The sequence below is a fragment of the Ochlerotatus camptorhynchus genome, unplaced genomic scaffold, assembly GCF_037179485.1.
Source record: "Ochlerotatus camptorhynchus isolate MF236.1 unplaced genomic scaffold, CSIRO-AGI_Acam_v1.1 ptg000196l, whole genome shotgun sequence".
Classification (NCBI taxonomy): Eukaryota; Metazoa; Arthropoda; class Insecta; order Diptera; family Culicidae; genus Ochlerotatus; species Ochlerotatus camptorhynchus.
The window spans coordinates 3,728,407-3,751,458 of NW_027040686.1; the positions used below are offsets into that span (position 1 = coordinate 3,728,407).

Below are 23,052 nucleotides of genomic sequence, written 5' to 3' on the forward strand. Positions count from 1 at the left end.
AAATCGCTTAAAAACAGAATTGAGTGCATTTCGTCTACAATGTGCCGACTTTTTCAGTGTCTGCACAACTCTGTCAAGGCTAAGCAATTAAGGTAGTGGAATTAAATAGGAATGAATAATCCTTCTCCTTCGCTTTATACAGGTTTTATGTGTCAAACACATACTTTACAACATCCACTTGCAACTTACAAGTACAACATATCATAATAACATCCAATGATTACATAATTCCGCATAGCATTTTTGTACAGCAAAATGCGTCGAAGCACCTTCGCTCGCAATCATTCAAGACACGCAATCACTGGCAATCGGTTCCACCATAGCTCTGTTTTATTCAAACATTACTAATATGTGAATGCTTGAATAAAAGTCTTCATCATGACAGAGAAAACTCCCACATCATGGACCCCTTAAGTCTCCCTAAGGAACAAAATTCCTTTGTTCTACGCAATCACATGTGTTCTTTTCCACCACTTGCGCCCGGCAACACACAATCGTTTTAAAAAGAAATGCTACAATTTTCCCATTTCGTGCCCGTCTCGTATGTTATTTTTTTTTCTAGGACCATCTAAAAGGGGAACAGAATCCCATTTTGCTATCCCCCACCCCCGACAGTCCCCAAGTCCAGGTTTGCGTTTCGCTCATTGAGCTTGCGAGGTATTTGCGGCGGTGTGTGCGCGCGAAAAGAACAAACAAAGAAAAGCTGAGCGCAGAAACAAGAATCTTTATAAAAATACACACATTTTATTGTTGATAAAAGCAATTTTCATATGGAAGACCATCAGAGAAGGACGAGCATGCGAGTGAACGTATGTGTGACACCACCTTCTTCACCCACCCTGATGCCAGCCTGCCTGTGTCCGTTTGATCGAGCTCAACTCAACGTGTTCAAAAGGAGAACACACTGCCTGACTGACTGACTGACTGTTCGAATTGGTCCTGGAAGACGAAACGAGCGACAAACGATGACAACACAATACAAAACGCCTGGGCCGGGGTGTACGGAGAGCACATTTTCATCAAGATAAGAAGTAATAGTAAAATAATTTAACAAAAGCTTTTATGGAAATTTTTCCATTCGGAAAAAATGTTTGTGCACGTGTCGGTCTCTTTTATGCTTGCAATGGAGCAATACTATCGTATGTGTGTTGTGTGTGTTGCGGGGCGATTTAAAAGGGGGACTTCAAACTGCTACTGCTGCCACCTGCTGGAAGTGTGAAGGCTTGCATGGGAAAAAGTTTTCCCTGAATTGAACTCCGGATGGGGAAACTCAACTACGGTTTGCTCAATGGTGTACTCAGGTACGGGTCTCAAAGGAATCTGCACACGCCCCTGTCGAACCTTGGTAAGCGTGTTGGGTGTTATTCACTTTGACGATATTGGTCGCTTGTTATGTGGATTTCTCTCGTATGACTCGATCGTGTATGGGATTCTGAACTGAAATCGATGTCGTCGGAGTTCGGTAGCTCTGGCGGTTGCCGGAGGACACAAACAAAGTGAGCAACAAAACATAAAGCCATTCTGTTTGGAGACAATTATGAACGGAAGAGTGATTTCGACTGTGAAAAGCTTGCGTCGGAGTGTTTGCACAAGTTTTCCAAAACCGGTCAAATAAATTGTGTATTGTGTTCCCAGTATTGCAGGGCAAGTTGGTGCCAGCTGAAGCTGTTTTCCGCTCGAAAGCATACGTGGATGGAAGCGTGTATATCAGATTATGATTGCTTAGCTTCCTATGCAGAGGCAGAAGAATTCCTTGGAATATTTCGGCACCAAAGCAAACTCTCCCATCCCGGAAGACAAACAATCGTCACATTAGCGGAAAAGTTCTTTGAACCTTGCACGACAGTGAAAAAACGCTTCCCTCTTCGCTTGCATAAAATTACTTTCTAAGTAGTTCGATAAACATCGGAACCGGGCTCCCGTCCCCGCCCAGAGGAACTGACACAAACTCTCTAAATAAAGTGATAACTACCCCGGTGACGATGCTTTCGAACTGCAGGAAAAAACTTGTCCCTGGGACACCTCCTTCCGGTTCCGAGAGCGCAAACCTTCGGCAGAGTAGAGGTACCAACTATAGTTGGAAAGTGACATCATTAACAATCATTAAAGTTGTTGTTTTTCCGAAGCGGGGGAGTTTATTTTTTATTTTTTCTTATTACGAATCAAGTTCCGACGCTGATGACTGGTGATGAAGGTGTGAAAGCAAGGAACTAATTTAAGTTTTTCCCGTTCTCTCTCTTTTTTTGCAGGCTTTGGATTCGTCACATTTCAGAGCGAAGACGTAGTGGACAAAGTTTGCGAAATCCACTTCCACGAAATCAATAACAAAATGGTGAGTTTCTTATTTTGGTAGATTTGAAATCCGGTGGCAGTTGGTATTTGAGCAAATGTTTTTTTTTTCAGTTATTTTACTGTTTTCATTATGTTCTGATATGACTTCCGGTGGTCGTAGATTTAAGACTGTTGCTGTTCATTCTTATACCCTGTTCTCATTACGCTCTGTATCAAGTGATATAGAGCGATTCGTGATATAGCAACTATATCACGTTCTATATTACTTGATATCCCATATAAACGACCTGTCAACCTATATCACGAACAGTGCTTGATATAGCTCATATCATGTTCCGTACTTGATAAACATTTGAAAAGCAGCGGCTGGCAACCAGGCCATGATAGAGTAGAGTTATTAGTGTTATCATTGATTAACATTTAGGGAACTTGAAGGAAACACGGCTTTAGTAGTGAACGATGAAGTTTGAAAGCTACAGAGAAAACTTATATATTGCTTCGATCTGGTTGAGGTCCACGGTGTTGCTACGATCCGTGAAAACTTCTCAACATTGGACTTCCAATCCGCTCATCACCCGAAGCTTGGCCATCCGGATCCCTCCTATTGGTTTCGTCAGCAGATCAACAGTCATTAGCTCGGTTGGGTAATAGACGAACTGGATCTCACCTTTATTATTTGTCTGCCGCTGAATTTTCCAGATTCCAGCATTTTTAGTGCACTCTGGTTGTCTTCGTAGATAAAGGGATTCTGCTGTTCTGCGCCGAGATCACGTAACAAACGCTTGAGTCAAAATATCTCCTGTGTGGCTTCGGAGAGCGCCACGCATTCTGCCTCTGTGGTGGATAATGACACAGGATTATTTCCTGCATGCCCAGCTGATGGTACCACCATTGAATTTAATCCGGTGTTGGAGATTCGCTCTTCTATGCGTTCGGCCCCATCCGCGTCCGAGAAACTGATCAGGCCTTTCTGTTCGTAGTTACTGCTTACTCGTAACCAGTGGTCCTGGTTCCATTCAGGTAGCAAGCTACCCGCGTGAGCTCGTTCCTGTCGGTTTGTGTAGGGCAGCTCGTTTTCCTAGTGACGATGAAAACCGTTGCCGATATGAGCGGCCTTGTAATGACCGACACAAATAGCAACTGACCAACTGGTTTTTTTTTTTATTTATTATAGAGTTCATCTCTTAGACCAACTAGCTTCTGGTAGCTATTGTTGTTCGGTAGCAGCTTCCCATCTTCTTCCTTGATGTATCCCTGGTCCAAAGGGATTTTCTTCATCTTGGCATCCTCCTACCCGTTTGATTTAACGATTTAATCAATGTTCCACTTCTGATTCAAGAAGAAATCACCCTTCCAGTGATACCAGTGTATATCGCCCATTGCCGTTGACGGCATTGTTGAAAAATTGTCTCCTCTAACAAAAATTAACAGAATGGAAATTTTCGGTGGAGTGAAGAGATACCACAAAGGCCGCCATGTTTCACACACAGTCTGACGTATGTGTACGGGATTTTACGTAGGAGTAAAGAGCTACAGACTCGCCGTCAACGCCAATCGAAGACATGTTGAAGTTTTTCTGTAGTCCTTCGGTCGTTCCCTCAATGATATGCTTGTCCCTGCTGGCGATTATGAGGTCGCCGTATACAAAAATGAAGCACAATAGGCTATCTTCTTTCTTCAAATATAGACATGGATCGGAATTGCACCACTTGAAGCCTAGCCGTAGTAGCTCCGGATGCAGTTTCTGGTTCCAAGACCTCGCAGCCTGCTTCAGACCGTATGAACTTTTCTTGAGACGTAACACCTTGTGCTCTTGTCCATGAACACTGAACCCAGGAAGCTGTCAGAGGAAATTCTTCTCCTCAGTCAGTCCAGTACCGATTTCACTACCTACCATGCACATTATCATGCGGTCGGAAGAGTGTCATAAGCAAGAGTTTTGACCGTCCGCATCGTGCTCTCTTGCCGTGCGGATCTATTTGCTTTTTTCTTAAGGAAGTGTTACTACTACCTAAAGCTACAACAAATTTAAACAGCACTTTTCAGTGCTCAACCTGTAAAAAATTTCTACCTTGTTCAACTCTTATTCCTCTTCGATCCTTGTTTGGACCCTACCCGAGGTAATCCTTCTTGGATATCGATTTGGAAAATTCCTCTTCGATCCTTCAGATTCTTATAGTAATCTGCTTGGAAGTTGATTTGGATAAAAATTTACTGCCGCCATGGCGCCTAAACGCAAAAGAAAGGGGCAAACTCTTTATCCCCCTTCTGATGAAATTAATTTGAGTAATCAATTTGATTTGCTCACGGATGATGAGAATGATCCATCATCCAAGAAAAATTCTAGTAAACCTTCCCGGCTTAATGCCAAGAAGGAAAAGATTCTCCCTATTGTGATAACCACTTCCGATTTCCATGCTCTTCGCATGGAACTTTTGAATTTCGTGAAAGTTAAGTTTTCACTACAAATTGGACGTCGGGGTGAATGCCGTGTATTGGCTGAAACCTTGAACGGATTTAAATGTCTTCTCAAGTATCTTACTGAGCAGAAGCACAAATTTTTTACTTACGACACCAAAACTGAACGTGTGTTCAAGGTTGTCATGAAAGGACTGCCCAGTGGTGAATCCCTGGATCAGATCAAAGATGAACTGGCAAAATTACTTGGAGTTGTGCCACTCCAAGTAATCAAAATGAAAATGAAATCCCGTCCTGGCGATTCGGGCAACGGGATTTCTAATGATTTTTATTTAGTTCACTTCAAGTCTAGTGAACTAAACAACCTTAAGGCCTTAGAAAAAGCTAGCCTTATACTCAATGTCCGAGTGAAGTGGGAACACTTCAGGAAGACTGGAGGAAATTTCCAAAACCTCACTCAGTGCCGTAAGTGCCAGGGATGGGGTCACGGATCTAAAAATTGCTACATGCCAGCTAAATGCATGAATTGTGGTGATTCCTCTCACGCAAAGGATGGCTGTCCTGTGAAGGAAGATCCTAAGAAATTTAAATGTTCAAATTGTGGTGAAAACCACAAATCCAATTTTTGGGAATGTAAGACTCGCAAAGCGATCCTACAATCTCATTCTAACCGTCAGGTAGGAAACGCTCCACGTTTCCAACCACACAGCTAAAAAAAAGTAGTGTAAATTTCCGTTACTATGATGCACATAAATGGAGCGTCATAAATAAATACAAATTTACATAATAAATCGTGTAAATTTATGAGACATGTCATGCAATATTCCATATATTGTATGCAACTTTCCACCTTTGTTTGCAACATTTCTTGCAAGCTGCTAGTTTACGTGAAAAGGAAGTTTACATGCATGAATGTTTACATGCATGGATGTTTACATCACGAGTAAAATTCAGATTTTTTTAGTGTACAGGTACAAATTCCTCTGCTGTTAACAACGGTCAGCGAGGAACAAATTCTACATTCGTACCCGTAGGTACAAATATCACCCCTGCTTCAAATGTTTCATATATACCTACTCCTCTTGCTGCTAACAATGTTCAGCGATTTAATGGAGCTACCTATGCTGCTATTGCAACGGGTAGAAATCAAAATACTAACCAACGTTCTAACGGAAATTTTGACAATTTTGACTTAGGAAGCATTACTGCCCCTAAAATGGATTTTTTACAGAATTCATTAATTGACATGATTTCTGATATTCTTAAATCTAACTTCATGTTTGATGCTATTCAAACTGGAGTAAAATTTGCTAATAATATTGTCATGACTTTAAAATTCAGTAATGGATTTTAAAGCTTTAAATATTTTAAATTGGAATGCTCGATCTCTTAAAGATAATGAAGACGAGCAATTCAACTTTTTGAGAGTTCATAACGTGCATTTTTCCGTTATAACTGAAACGTTCCATAAACCTGACCATAAGGTTAAGAAGGACTCAAATGATTTAATTTATAGAAATGATCGTCTTGATGGACCCTGTGGTGGCGTTGCCATCATTGTTCATAGACGAATCAAACATAAAATTCTTTCTTCATTTGAAACAAAAGTTTTTGAAACTTTGGGAGTTTCTGTTGAAACTAAATTTGGACAACTTACGTTTAAAGCTGCCTATTTGCCATTCCAATGCGTAGGTCAGCAAAAGAATTTTCTCAAGGGTGACCTTCAGAAACTTACCCGTCATAGATCTAAATTCTTCATTATTGGTGATTTTAATGCAAAACACCGCTCATAGAATAATGCTTGAAGCAATTCCAATGGTAATATTCTGTTTGATGATTGTTTTGCAGGTTATTACACTATTCAATATCCAAACAGCCCAACATGCTTTTCTTCTGCAAGAAATCCCTCAACTATTGATTTGGTGTTAACTGATTCATGTCAACTTTGTAGCCGATTGGTTATCCATGCTGACTTTGGTTCTGATCACCTTCCAGTAACTTTTGAAATATCCCAAGAAATAATTTGTAATCCCAACAGCTCTACTTTCAATTACCATAGAGCTGATTGGGAGCAATATCGAACATTTATGGAATATAACTTCGATCCAAACATTCCTTTGCAAACCAAAGATGAAATTAATTATGCTCTTGAATATCTGACTACTTCTATAGTTGAAGCAAGAGCTGCCTCAGTACCAAAATGCGAGGTTAAATTCGATTAAATTATAATTGACGACGATCTTCAGCTATTGATCCGTCTTAAAAAATGTCCGTAGGAGACAATATCAAAGAACACGCGATCCTGCCCTGAAAGTTATCTGGCGGGATTTGCAAAAACAAATTAAAAAGCGATTCTCTGCCCTGAGGAACAAAACTTTTGAAAATAATGTTTCTAAATTAGACCCGAGTTCCAAACCCTTTTGGAAACTCACAAAAATTTTGAAAAAACCTCAAAAGCCTATTCCAGCGCTTAAAGAAGGTGGTAAAATTTTGATCACAAATTTGGAAAAACCTCAGAAACTTGCTAAGCAATTCGATAGTTCCCATAATTTCAATTTGGGTCTTACTAGTCCTATTGAGAATCAGGTTGCTCGGGATTTTCGGAATACTTTCTCTCGGGAAAATATTTTTGATGATTCCTGGGGGACTGATTTGGACGAAGTAAGGTCTATAACTAAAAAGTTTCAAAATATGAAAGCTCCAGGTGATGATGGAATTTTCTATATCCTCATCAAAAAACTCCCAGAGAGTACCTTGTCTTTCTTGGTAAAATTATTTAACAGATGTTTCCATTTGGCATACTTTCCTGATAAATGGAAAAATGCAAAAGTTGTTCCAATTTTGAAGCCGGATAAAAATCCAGCTGAAGCTTCTAGCTATCGTCCAATAAGTTTGCTTTCTTCAATAAGTAAACTTTTTGAAAAGATAATTTTAAATAGAATGATGCTTCACCTCAATACGAACTCAATTTTTGCAGATGAGCAGTTTGGATTTCACCATGGGCATTCAACTACTCATCAACTCTTAAGAGTTACCAAGTTAATTTGTTCAAACAAATCTGAAGGCCACTCAACTAGAGTTGCTCTTCTAGACATAGAAAAAGCATTCGACAGTGTCTGGCATGAAGTTTTGATTGCTAAATTGAAAAAGTTTAATTTTCCACTTTACATTATGAAATTAGTTCAGAATTATTTAACTGACATAACTCTGCAGGTAAATTACCAAAATTCCAAATCCAATCGACTACCTATTAGTGCAGGAGTTCCTCAGGGTAGCATTCTTGGGCCTATATTGTATAACATTTTCACTTCGGACCTCCCTGATTTGCCTCAGGGTTGCCACAAATCTTTGTTCGCTGATGACACAGGCATTTCCGCTAAAGGAAGAAGTCTTCGTGTTATTTGCAGCAGACTGCAGAAAAGTTTAGATATTTTCTCTTCTTATTTACAAAAATGGAAGATTTCTCCCAACGCTTCCAAAACTCAACTTATAATATTTCCACATAAGCCTAAAGCTTCGTTTTTGAAACCTAGTAGTAGTCACATAGTCACTATGAACAGAATTCCAATTTCCTGGTCAAACCAAGTGAAATATCTTGGATTAATACTTGACCAAAAATAAACTTTTAAAGATCACATTGAAAGCATTCAAGCCAAATGTAACAAATATATAAAATGTTTGTATCCTCTTATAAACAGGAAATCCAAACTTTGCCTGTCGAATAAACTTCTAATATTTAAACAAGTTTTTAGACCGGCCATGCTTTACGCTGTGCCAATATGGTCTTGTTGTTGCACTACCAGGAAAAAAAGCACTTCAAAGGATTCAAAACAAAGTTCTGAAAATGATTTTGAAGTTGCGTCCCTGGTACAGTACTACTGAAGTACATAGAATTTCGAATGGTGAGACTTTAGAACAAATGTCCAACAAAATAATTAATAATTTCAGGCAAAAATCGTTGCAATCCTCAATTGCAACAATTAATTCTCTTTATACTTAGATAAGATTTAGTTTTAGTTTTTAGTTTTAAGATATCAATTGTTATACTGACATGCAGGTTAAAAAACCTGTTTAAAATACTGAATTGCCAAGACATGAACAATGTAAAAACACTTAGATATATATCATAACAATTAAGGCTGGTAAGTTACTGTAGTAACTGAAGCACCCAGGTTAAAATGAAATGTAATTTATTTTAAATTTAAAACAAATAAAGAGTTAATAAAAAAGAGCAAGAGTTTTTTAATAACTCTTGAAAATGCTTGATGTTGGGTCGTAATGTTGAATGAAATCTACCGCTAGTTATGCCAAACTTCGGTTCTATTAAATCCTCAGAAAAAGCTTGATCTTTCCCGAATTTTTTTTCTGAGAAGTTCAAGTTTTACCTTCCAGGTTAACAACATACAGACGTTTGTATTGACACAAAGTTCGGTCTATTTTGACTTGATTTATTTTACTTTGGCTAGTCTATAAATTTGGATTAAAAATACCACTAATTAAGGGTGGAACAAAACATTTCAAGATGCCACAGGAGTTGTCAAGCTGATGCCCCAGGTTAGATAAGTTGTTTATCATTATAATATGAAGGCATGAAAGCATGATCGGAACCCTCGTCGGAATCCACAGGGAAATCAAAAGGCATAGTCAGAAATCTATCACAGTTTCAGCTCATAGCTAAAGCTGATAATGTACTGTGTAAGTCTTCCACGTTGTCCACGTCAGTCCTATTTACTCCACATATTTCAGATATCCTGGACACCAGTAGTTTTGCTAATTTTCTAAATGATCATTCAGTCACGTCATGTTAAAAATGCTTTGCAATCGGTAATGAATTATCACTTATTCACTGAACTCCGGAGATTTGATATTATGATTAGAATTCGATTCAAATAAATAATAATAATGATTAATTCAGAAACACATTTTCGTTGAATCGGTTGTATTGCACAACAAGAATAATTAGAGATTTTTCACTATGCTACAAACATCCTGTTATTATGTATTACTAGCACATAAATGGTAAATATTATAGTTAAATAACACTCATAGCGAATTCGTTTACTATCGAGGTTAACATCAGTTCCAACCCAGTGCGAAACCGAACTTTTTGTCAGTGTGAACTTCAACCTGAGCTAGGTTTTAAAAAAACAAACGAGCAAACTGACGTTTGTCAGAAATCAAGCAGACCCAATTTTGATACCCGATCCAGGTTGGAACTGAATAATAAACGAATTTGCTATTAAAAGTTCGCATTGATCGCATTTCTGTTTTGTTTCAAGTGATTCTGAAGCATAATTTTTTTGTTTATGTTTTGGTATGAACGTCATGCTATATCACGCTAGCGTAGTGTGAACACATCCATTTGATATCCCGAGTAGCACATTTCCCTCACAATAAGTTGCAGCAACTTGTTTATGACTGATATAAGTTGTATAGAAGTTGCCACAACCGTTTTGTGACAAGCATTCTACTAAGGATCGATATCATCTCGCTATATTACGTGATATAGAGCGTAATGAGAACAGGGTATTATACTGCCGCTCATGGCAAGTGCGTCCCATAGAACAACGCAGCAAGCCATGAAACACGGATTTTAGGTTTTCGCATGGTATTACCAATCTAGAGAAAAAAAAAGCATAACAGGGTGCAGTACTGATGGAAAATTGTAATCCCTAATGGATTCTTCCCCTACATAAAGGCTGACTAAAAGTAAATTAGTTCGCACAAAAAGACCTGTAATTCGTGATTTAATAAGTTTAAAAAGTCCATTAATTGTTGCTTAACAGTACTTTAATTCAAACTTCAAAGAAACAGCATTAGAAGGTTACATTTCTCCAGTTCGAACGAAATCTCTAACCTTCCTCTTGATGGAGCCCATCAGGGCCCACAGAGTGGAAACGGCACGGAATTAGCAAATTCCTTACATTTTGCCTGCATTTGCTGGATGTTCTTGACTGCCCAACCGCTTCGTCGAAGTCGCGATGGAGTAGTGGCAGCTGGCCAAATCGGGCCATAAAATGACTTTGCCCCTATGCTTGTGGATGAACGGCAATACACGCTTTTTCAGGCATTCTTCGAAGTAAACTTGGGATGTCATCGTCGAGGATGTGACGAATGGTTCCGTTTTCAGGCCACAACTGCAAATCGCTTGCCAAATAATGGCCTTCTCCGCGAACTTGTCGGCAAACACGAACTTGAATCTTCCCGGTACATCCCCGCGTTCAGTCGCGATGAAAAACTGTTGACCGGGAAGCTGCTAGAAAAAAGGGTTTGACGTATGTTTCGTCATTGATCAAAGTGTAGCCCTTGTTTTTCGTCAAATACAAGAGTCTTGCACGTTTTCCTACCATGGAATTCTGCTTCATGTTCTGATTCGGATGTTTACTGGCTATGTACAACTTGCATTCTTCCCTGGCAAAGATGTTCCGCACCGTTTGAAAATTGACGTTGTACCTTCTACCCACATCTCGGAGCGAAAGACCGGGGTCGGCTTTAACGCCTTGCTGAGCAGCTTACGATCCCTGGTTCCAGTTTTTTCGTAGGTCCGCTGATTCCTTTCCACACTCAGGGTTTCCTTGTAGGTTTTGAGCACTCTACAAACTGTTGTTTTCGGCATTTTCAGCACTTTAGCCAGCTTGGAACCGGAACACTCCGGATTTTCCAAGTGACGGATTTCACGCCAACTCGTCTTCGGAGTTGGCAGCACCCTCTCAGAACCTTATGAAACTTTGTGGGTGTGGAGACTTAGCAATTTTAAGCAACTTTGAGTACTTATTTTTTTCAAAATTTATCTCGCCTAACATTTGATAAGGGTCAAAGTTTTTTGTCGATTTTTTTTTTCAAATCGATATAGCTTAAAAATGACAAGCCCTACAAAATAGTGATGTATGGCGAACTTTTAGCAAATAATCTGAAATTTTATAAAAAAAAATTTAAATAAAATAAAAAATCGGTTTCTACACTCTAAAAAAATATATTTAAAAATTAAAAGTCATTTTCCCAAAAATGGTACCCCTCAGATTTGCTTGATATTTTTTCTCATGAAAGGCAATATAATTACCTAACTTTTCTTCATACATCGCAAAGTGGACGCTTTTAAGGAAAAAAAGTTGTTCGAACAACAACTTTTTCATGTTAATTTTTTTTTTAGGGTGTTTCACTCAAAGTCGAATAGTAATACGCGCACAACCTTATTAAAATCCGTTGAAACTTAATGAGCATAAAGATTTTGACCTTTTGATAATCTGGGCGTGCTTAAAACAAAAATCTAGCCTAACATTTGAAAGGGCCTAATACAGAGGATTTTCCTGCATTTCGAATGGTGTTTTAATAAATGAAAACTCTAGTGTTTTTGTTTAGTGCATAATTTATTTTCCTATAATTCTCCATACATAATTTGAGTTTTTCATTGATTATTAGTCTATCGGAAACAGAGTGAAATTTTTCGGAGTTTCCTTTGAATGTGAAAATCGCTTAGTAGAAATTATGTTTTGAGAAATAGGTACAAAACAATGAAATTTTTGTGTACCAGGTATAGTTTTTACATGACTGAACAGCTCCTTGAGTTCATCGGACATCTTTGTGTATTGATCATTTGATATGAAGCAGAAGTTCAATTTTGTTATGCTTGTGTCTGTTTGTTTAACTGCCCAGTCATACAGTTCTTGTGGAGTTGTGATTGTGTTTCCATAATCTCGAGCAAGACTTGCTCTCTTTGCCATTCGTTTGAGAGTTCCTCCAATTGCGTCACATGCGCCTTTCCCATGAGACGTTGCGAAGAAGTGCCATTCTGCTTCCAATCCATACTTGGACTTGAAGTTGCACAAACTGGCAAAATTCTTTTTATTTTTGTAATGAGCCGCTGCTCTATCTGACATGAAAGTAATTTTTGTGAAACTAATAGATTGTTTAATGAAATCTAACAATTTTGATATAAATAATTGAACTGCTATTGTATCATGGGTCAATACTTCTGAAATAATAATAAAGCTTAAATTTTCCAACTTGATTTCTTTTATGTAGTAAATTTCGAAAGGATGTATCGTAGCTTGATTATTGTTCCAATGATACCCCTGTGCTGAGTTTTGAATAATAAATGAATAATTTTCATAAAAGTCGCAAATCACTAAAATTTCACCGTTTTGAAGAGAATTTTTTTTTATTACTTAGGTAAGATGATTGCTCTTTATGAATAAAATCATGGGTTATGAGCTTTTCAACTTTTTCCGTCAAATATTGAACAAACTCATCTGCAGGTTTAATAATAGTTTCCAAATTACAACGGTCGGTAGTCAACCACTGTTGAAATAAAACTTCTTCCATATCATCTGCTTCTAATACTGATGTAAGTTCCCTCACGATACTATCTGTGGAAATGCATTCTTCACATGTACGATAAAAACAATCTATGGTTCTAATAGGACTACTGCAAAGTATTTTGTCTGCAATTTCTTTATATGAATCAAATTTTACACTATTAATAATCAATTTAACATTTTCATGTATAGTACAGACACATACATTATGCAATGCTTTGGTCGGAGCTGAGTGAACGAAGTAAATCCGATTTTAACACTTTTGTATTTCTCTTCAAAAATCATAAAAGCCTCTTTAAGAGACATCATCAATAAACGTTTCTGAACATGCTCTTTATATCCATTTCGATATTCAGAAACATAATCATTACTTCCTGGCATAGGCCTACTAATATCATCACTGTCAAAGAAATTTAAAACAATTTGTTTTTCAGTATCATTAAATCCATGACCACTTCTTGCTTTCTTACTACAAAGAATACCTTGTTCTCTGACTAGCCTTTTCATCTGTTTCACTGTATGATGGGGTGCATTAAACTCATTAACTATTTGATTCACTGACCATGATTTAGGGAGCACTGATAACACTTTTAATTTGTCATTTGTACTCGTAGAAGGCAAATTAAATTTCTCCTTTAACTGCATGATCATTTCGTCAAAATCATTTGATTTGTTGACATCGTCTGAATCCATCCCAAATATATTTTTACGCACTGCCTTTGTGATCTCTGCAGATTTTTGAACACGATAATTCATACTTCTCATACTTCTCGATGAAATTGGTGATAACTGTAAGGTTGAAGCTATACAATTGAATTGTTCCACATTATATGGACCTTGGATCTGATCCGCTGATGGGATTGATTCTAGCGATGGATCTGTATCTGTAAAATTAAAGAAAAGAAAAAAAAATATTACCACACATTAATATATAACGCTGTTAAGGTGATAGTACCATGAACGGGGGTGGTTTTGATAATAGGGGTAACTTTAGTAATGCAGCTAAGTCAAAAATTTATGACTTAAGGCACATCGTACGCAATATTTTGGATAGGAAACCGATGTTCCCTTCCAAAATAATGAATACGAAGAGCATTAAGTCATAACTTTTTGGATTAGCTGCATTATCAAAGTTACCTCCATTATCAAAGACATCCCCGTTTACGGTACATCGAAGCCGCATCTGAATTTTCCCCATGTTTGTGGAGCACGAGCTGCATAAACCGCATATCGTACAGTCGTGAAAATTTGATAGATTGTTCACCGAGGTTGGCCTACCAATCGATCAAATTTGTACGATAAGCGGTTCATCCAGCTCGTGCTCTAAAAAAATGTTGAAAATGAAGTTGTATCTTCGATGTACAATCCTTAAACCACACAGTTGAAACAGTTAAAGTTATTATTATTTACCTAGTGTATCATCAAATTCCTGATGTTCTGATTGCTGATGACTTGTTGATGGTTGCGGCTCTTCAAACTTCCGAGCATGGCTTGATTCTTTTCCATCCTATTGGTGTCCTATTGTGCACTAAAATTCCACGACACGATTCACAAATACGCATTGTTACATCCAATTGATGATCAAAGCCCCATGAATGTATTTTCTTTATGAGACTTGATGATAAATTACGTAAATTATTGCGGCTGCAATTGGGATTGTTTATGTTGGCACTACATTGCACCCTTTTAATAATCAATTCAGCAGATTTTTCCATTGTTGTATATATAAACACTTTTTCGTTTCAACAACTATGCAGCACTACACTTTCAACAACTATGCACTACAGCAACTATGAGCATTGTTGTGATATCACCAAACTTAAATATTAGATTATGTCGGTAGAAACAGACTGCGGTGCTTTAAGTTTATACCTTATATCTCTCATGTGACTACATGCGTTGTTATATAACTGCTATATAGCAGGTAACTTAACGATTATTTTAGGCATGCCTTAAATAATCGTTAAGTTACCTGCGCTATTATATGTATTCACTTGAGAGATGAGGTATAAACATATATGCATATTGCTTACTAATGGACACACCTAATACATAAAAATAAATGAATGATTATTTTTCTAATTAAATTAATCACAAATACATGAATTGAAATCTTTTCATGAATAAAACATACTAAGTGATTTTTACTTAGTTTACCTGTTGATTTGGAACAATTTGAGGGTGGTTTTATAGAAGTTGGATAGAGTGTATGCATATATTATAATACAATCCATCACAGGAAAGTGCAAACCATGCTGAGATGGCTGTTCCTCATTAGAACGTTTTGTTCTGAACTCTTATTGGACGATTTGCAGGTAACTTCTCTGTACCCTTTTCAAATGTTAGGCTAGATTTCGCCCAGATTATCGAAAAGTATACCCATAAAGTTTAATCGAATTTTAATAAGGTTGTGCGCGTATTACTATTCGACTTTGAGTGAAACACGCTAAAAAAAATTAACATGAAAAAGTTGTTGTTCGAACAACTTTTTTTCCTTAAAAGCGCCCACTTTGCGATGTATGAAGAAAAGTTAGGTAATTATATTGCCTTTCATGAGAAAAAATATCAAGCAAATCTGAGGGGTACCATTTTTGGGAAAATGACTTTTAATTTTTAAATATATTTTTTTAGAGTGTAGAAACCAATTTTTTATTTTATTTAAATTTTTTTATAAAATTTCAGATTATTTGATAAAAGTTCGCCATACATCACTTTTTTGTAGGGCTTGTCATTTTTAAGCTATATCGATTTGAAAAAAAAATCGACAAAAAACTTTGACCCTTATCAAATGTTAGGCGAGATAAATTTTGAAAAAAATAAGTACGCAAAGTTGCTTAAAATTGCTAAGTCTCCACACCCACAAAGTTCCATAAGGTTCTGAGAGGGTGCTGCCAACCACTGGATGAGTTGGCGTGAAATCCGTCAGGTGTTTGTGTACAATATTTTTTCTTCTTTCGAGTTCCATTTGACGTTATTTTTGAACGCGATCGACTACTTTGATCAAACTTGCACCAGTTGTTCTCTATAAACGTTTAAACAAACCATTGTCAAAGATTTTAGATTCCCGGCGTGCTGGCGGCGCGCGAGGGGCATACCAATTTACTTTTAGTCAGCCTTTATGAACTAACTACCAGATTTCCTTGTTGAAGTCAATGATTGATAGTTTACTAATAGTGTTCAAAGCCTTGAAACCATCGATCAAATGTCATCTTGGTTCAAAAATCATATTTCTAATAAACAAATTGCCTGGAATTTTTAAATAAATTAAATTAACTCTCGTTTTCTGATGTTTTCTATTCGGCTGCATCACTATCTGGACAGCTACAAAAACCAGTCAGAGGAATTTAATTATGGACTAAAGGGAATTGCTTTTTTTTAAATATCCAATAATTACTGTCTATCCGGTCTTCCTTAGAAGAAGTATTTCCAAGTAACATTGTTGGTTTTATCACGCTCTTGAAGACTATGGAGCATGCCTGAAGAGTGCTTCAAATCTTCAATAAAACCTGCAATGTTACTTGGGTTTGAATTATAGCAGTCTGATCCTGCAAATCAGGACTGTTTGCTCAAAACCCACTGTCTGCTACCTAAATACATATTATAACATTTCCTAAGTACTAAAATTTCTCTTCAACCCCCCTTCCAAAACAGGTCGAATGCAAAAAAGCCCAGCCCAAAGAAGTGATGCTTCCAGCGAACCTGGCGAAAACGCGCACCGCCGGACGTGGGACATACGGTGAGTTTGTAGTATATAGTGGTCCCGGTCCGTCCAATGCGGCCTCCGCCGCCAGTGCCCTGTCCAGCGCCACCGGTGGCATCGGGCCGGGCCCATCCAATGCCAACGTCGCCGCACATGGAGCTGCCGCAGCGGCCGCAGCAGCCTCGTTACGCTATGCTCCTTACCCATTGCCCGCTACGATCACGAACCAGCAAGCGGCGGCAGCTGCAGCCGCTGCCGCCGCTGCTGCAGCAACCACCACCCACATTCTGCCCCTCTCGGCAGCAGCCGGTTCCCCTTCGATCATTCAGTATGCCAACTCGCAGTCCCTGTTGGATCTAACATACAAGCGGTTGATTGCAGCAAATGCTGCGGCCGCATCCATGAGACATCATCCGCAGGTTGTCCACAACCAGCAACGAGCCACCGCTACCCTAACCTATCCCATTGGAGAACTCCTCGCAGCCTCGCAGGGCATTGACCTGTCCGCACTCTATCCCCTGCAGGCAGCGGCTCTTGGTCTCTGACCACCAACTACCACCATCATTCAAGTCCAAAGACCCCAGTAAAGATGTGGATTCCAATTAGTTTATAGATACCCACCCACTCATATCAGTAAACGACTAGGTTTTGTGTTACCCTGAGTAGAACTCACACACAGTCTGTTAGGTTTGAATTTTCCTTACTAGAGTAGAATGAATTTCGGTTTGCAAAAGCAAAGAACCAATGAACAAAACTCGTAACTGGAAAGACTGCAACGCCACGTAGTTTGAAGAACCGGTAGTAAAAGTATACTCAAGCAAAAGGTAGTTGATCCCCGAGTATGTAGTTGAACGGCGGGGATAGATAGATACTAAAACTGAAACAAAGAAGAATACAGGAACTTACTTCACAATGTCGAAGCCAAAATAAAAAAAAGAGACATTCCCATTTTCGCAGTTAGTCGCAGTGTAGTTCCACATCTCACCTCTTCATATCAAGGATTAACACCGCAAATAGCGTCGGTGGTGGTGGTGGTTGGTAGTTGCTTCTTCCGAATGAAGTTAATTTAGATTTCGATTATTTTGGTTGGTGAAGTTTGTTTATCCGGTAGCGAGAAACTTTTGCCCAAGTAAAACCGGGAACCATTTGCCGGAATCCTATACGGACAGGTCAGGGTCTGGGTTGGGATTTGCTTTTTTTTTTGCTCCACCGCGCGGTCGATGGCTGTTGATGAATCGGTGAAGTGGAAAACTTTTTTAATCATTTTCTTGAGCTTCATTCTACCTTCTTCTGAGACTCGTGTAGAAGCCTTACGCGAATGGGGCCGTTGGAGGGCCACCAACACCAGCAGTGTTTTGGTTGATGGTCTTTCCATTTTTCGACTCTTCTTCATTTTTACCTTTTTCAGGTGTGGAAGAGGGGGGGGGGGCGAAGTCTTCTCGGAATGGTTGCCCCTGAAGCATTACACTAATAACAAAATGAAATGATTCGATTCGATGCTTTCAAGGCAGCGATTTGTTCGATTTCTTTGTTCGCGAATGAAATGGAAGTTTTCTTGCGAAATGTGGCGGATATCAAAAGTGAATAAAAGCTACGGCAATAAATTTCGTATGCAGAATGTCACAACGTGTTTATTTTGATGAAATTAGAAGCTTTTAAGTTAATTTTACTCAATTTTTGAGTAACGATTTTTGAAGTTTGAGAAACCACCGTGAATTCCGTCCTGAGCGATATTTCACGCGCGTGGCAAGATTTTGCGAAGGTACCAGAGCGAGAGAAGTAATAGTTGTCTCTCTCATTCCAACGCAAAATTTGCTCTGCTCTGCTAATACACGCTCAGATCTGAATACACCTTTAAGGTGTAATCAGGCCTGAGCTTGCATGAGTGGAGTGGAGCTAGATCAGCGATGCCAGATTGTATCGATGTATCGGTATCAAATGTTAAAAACACGGTATTTATCTGTATTTACTATTTCAGTTAAATAAGAATAATTAAATTAGAAAATAAACACTATTTTGAAGGCGGAAATTCAAACTTTTGGAATAAAAACGGAAAATTTGCTCATCAGAAGAAGTCGGTAGAAATTTCCAGGGAATGTTTGAAATAGCTTCTGAAGAAAGCCGAAAAAACTTCCAGTGAATGAATAAATAAGCTATTCTGGAGGAAGTTTGAAGAAAGTTCTAAGTAAAGTCGGAAAGACATCCGGGGAGCTTCCAAGGAAGAAGTCGGATGACACATCCAGAGGAAACCAGAAAAGCTTCAGAAATCGGAGACATATTCCAGAAGTAGCCATTTTCAGCTCAGAAAATCCTTCCAATAGATGTAGGAAAACACACCTTCGGAGAATGACTAATGAAGAAACTTCCAAAGGAAGACGAAAGAAACTTCTAGGAGAATTCTATAGATAAATTTGGTAGAAGTTTAATTGACCTTCCTGGCAAAGGCGGAATAAATCTCATGGAGAAATTGAAATTGGGAGAAACTTCTGGAGAAAACTGGAGGCCAGATGGCTTACGGAACAGTCAAAAGCAAATTCAAGGCAAAGTTAATCAAAAATTCTAAAAAAGAGATTGCTTGGGGATGTTAGCACAAAATTTCCTGAAGTTTCGTACATGTTCTAATGATCCAGCAATTTTTCTGTAATTCATAAAAAAGCACTTCGGAATATCCCATAATTCCTCGGAACTTTTTGAAAGTTCTTGCAATTTTCCTGAAGTTAATGGTGCTTATTTGTAGTTCTCTGATCATCCTAGAAGCAAGGTTGCAAATTCTCATTTCAGCTAAAACAATGTTTTTATTAATTATGAAATTATTAGATGCCATGATCATATTTTGAATTGGCAGGATACAAGAAGAGGTTGCAAAGAATGTGTTTGACATATTAAACCTGTTTATTTCAATTCATGAGAGTCACAATCAGCGATTTTTCACACACTCACTCACTCACTGACGCACTCACTCAGCGATCAGAAAATCGCTGATTGTGACTCGTAGAAAGCAAAATTAACAGGTTTTATGTTTCAAACGCATACTTTGTAACCTCTTCTTGTAAGTTACAAGTAAAACATGCCATCATACCATCTTTTAGTTTAATTATTCCGAAAAACATTATTTGAGCTGAAATGAGTATTTGCAACCTTGCCTAGAAGTACCTGAAACTTTCCTGATTATAATGAAACTTCTGGAAATCACAAATCTTCTGTGAAGGTCTCCTTCAAACTTTCCCTAAAGTTTTCTTTATTCTTTTTTTTTCTAATGATCATGTTACTTCTATTACGTTTCTAAAATTTTCATGAACCTCTCGGAGCATTGCTGAAGTTTTCTAAAATTCCCCGAGAGTTTTCTTTGAAATTAATCAATCTGTTCCGATGTTCTGAATCTACCCGAGACGAATGAAACTGTCCTGAAAACCATCAAATTTTCCTGAAGTTCTTTGGACTTGAAATTCCAAAATATTACTGATATTTTCTTAAGCTCATTGGAGTTCTGTTAACTTTCCTGAAATTCCCGGATGTTTGAACTTGAACAGAAGTTATTGAAGCTGGCTTAAATGTATCGGAGATTACCCTTACAGCTATTAAAGCTTACCCAAAAGTCTGAACTTTTCTGAACTTTAAGGGGGTAGTACACTTTGAACGTCCAAAAAGTAAGGCATTTTCGTTAATTTTTTTAAGCAATAAAACACTCAGGGAGGACAAATATGTTACAACCCATTTATTAGTCATCCTTCGAACTATAATTTGTATTTTTTTGAACTCGATTGGTGTCTCCCCGTGGCTCGCGCGGAAGTCGGAAAACGGCGTGGGAAAATACTCCTTTACATGTGATCCTGGAGCATAAATCGAACAAAAATCCTGATTAGTAATGAAATTTGGGCTAGAAATACGTATTCCGATTTTTTTATATTATTTTTTTCAAAAGTTGTGGCCTTAGTAAAAAAAAGTTCATTTTTTCACCCTAAAAATGCTTACAAAATCGTGGATTGAAAATCCATTTTTGACAAAATCGAAAATGTGGATACGTATTTCTAAGCAATTTAATTCTGAACAAGAAAACCTAGGCGATATCCAAATTTGATGATAACTGGTTAGAGTTATTTCCCACGCCAGTTTGAAAAACCCCGTTTCGAGAAAATGCATTTTTTTGAAAAATCAAAATGTACTCCCCCCTTAAGAACTTCTTAAAAGTTCCTGCAGTTTTCTTGAAGCTAATGGAACCGCATTAAAATGCTGGAAGCATACTGAAGTTCCGGGAAAGTTGAAAAAGCCGACGGGAGAAGACGGAAGAACCTTTTGAATTAAGCCTCCAAGGGAAGTCGATGTAACTTTCCGCTAAGAATCGGAAAATAACTTACGGGGTAAGGAGGAAGAAAATACCAGGGGAAAGTTGGATGAAACTTCCTAGGGAGATTAAGTATCCTTCAGGAAGTTAAATAACTGACATTTTAATCGATCTATTTATTCACTGAATAAAAGTATTTCCCAATTCCCAGGTATGGCTGGGATGATCCATCAGCTTTTTTTCAATTCCTGAGTAGCCAAGAATTGAGAGGAAATAGAAACAATAGTCGAAAGAGGATCAAGCATAAGACATTTTTAAAGATGAGTAATTTTTGAGCAGACTAAATAATTTGAGATATTCGAAAAGATAAAAGTCTCTCACAATAGTTTCCTCTGACAGTTCAGCACGAGCAGGCAATGATCATTTTGATTATAAAAAAAATCGGTGTAAATCGGTATAAACTTTCAAGAATCGGTATTCTGAGAAACCTTTTTCTGTATATCGGTATCAAGTTCGGAAATAGGTATAAATACCGATAAATCGGTATATATGGCAACGCTGAGCTAGATTTGCATTGGTATGAAAGTGACAACTAATACTGTTCTCTCGCTCTTTTAAAAGATGTACAGCGATGTCTTTCTCTGTTGGTTTCTGTAACAATTGTAAAGGTTTCAGAGACAGTTGGTGGTTGGCCTAAGGTCTCCTATCCGCCGTGATAGGGCTGCCATCTTAGATGTAGCTGCCGGGGAAGAGCATTTCTTATTCAGCCGCTGGATGCCAGTCAGACGCTGTTTGAGCCGCACCTCCATGGTGAACAGACGCTCGGGTTGGCGAAGCATTTCCTCTATCACCGTGCTATGGTTACCGCGCCAGTGTTCGCGTCGCACCTCTTCACTCTGCTATTGTCGAATTGACAACATTGCCCAAGCTACGCTAACCAGCTGTGTCCATGTTTCAGCTGGCAGTCTTTTATGATCATATGACTCGTGGAGGCGTGAGGTAGGAACTTGTGAGGACCGGAGCTAGGTATATCGCTCCTTCCAAATTGTCACTCACCATTTTGTGGCCCGATTTATATACAACGTTAAAGTGTATTCAGACCAAAGCGTGCATGAGCGGAGCTGAGCTAATATATTGGTATGAGAGAGACAATAAGTAGTTTTCTCACTCCCTCTCTCTTAACACTCCGAACACGAAGCCTCCGGTAAAATGTGTAACGGCAAACGTGCAATGTTTGAAAAATCATAGCTCAGCCATTTATTGACAAATTTCAAATCTGTTGAAGTCTAGCGATAAATAGCTCAGCAATGAGTTATCAAACATTTCCAATTCTCCGTTACACGTTTTACCGGAGGCATCGTGTTCGGAGTGTTAACAACGTAAATCCCGTCCCACGCACTCCAAGCTCACTCAGGTCTGAATACACCTTTAACCGGAACCTTTCAAATGCCATATCATCCTCTCGCTTGAGTTTTCCAATACTCACACGATATAATTTCGGATTGCTTCTTGTTCATCTCAACTGCCACTCACTTGCGATGAGGCCTGCCTTACTCACAGGGCATGCTTTTATTTGAGAAGTTTCATCATGCCTGATTTCGGATAAGAATTCTTACGTTGTCCAGCACAGATTTCTCCGATTATTCTACGGGAATTCTGAAAAGGGCTTTAAGAAACTTCTGGGATGACGCTAAGGAGTGTCATAAAACTTAATTTCAACCAATTCAAGCCAGTATGAAGATCCAGCATTTTAAATGTATCTTATAAAAAATTTCAGATGATGATGAAAAAATAGATCTCATGCTTAAACACTGGCAGCACTGAGGAATTACAACGTGCTAACATGGTAATTGAAATTTGATGATTAAGGGACTTGGGCAAAAATTCGATGCATATCTATCTTCCTTTTAAAATCAATCAGTTCCTAAAGAAGATTTAATTCTTAATACCATGCCAATCTCTGAATAACTTTACAAATTATTCGCAAATTTAGAACATTCAACTAAATGTTTAGGTTAATGCACTTCTACTCCCATACACAATTA

At 38.2% G+C, this 23,052-nt stretch overlaps 1 protein-coding gene across 5 annotated transcripts in view; it reads left to right on the forward strand.

The window, feature by feature from the left end:
- Rbp6 (RNA-binding protein 6) overlaps positions 1-23,052 on the forward strand; it is a 1,960,266-nt gene that overhangs the window by 1,795,456 nt on the left and 141,758 nt on the right. For 4 of the 5 annotated variants that reach the window (XM_065223773.1, XM_065223775.1, XM_065223776.1 and 1 more), the window contains 2 exons: positions 2,250-2,332; positions 16,677-16,761. In XM_065223773.1, the coding sequence (XP_065079845.1) occupies positions 2,250-2,332; positions 16,677-16,761 (168 nt within the window). Of the gene's footprint in view, positions 1-2,249; positions 2,350-16,676; positions 16,762-23,052 lie in introns of all 5 variants that reach the window. The other variant, XM_065223778.1, reaches the window with a different exon arrangement.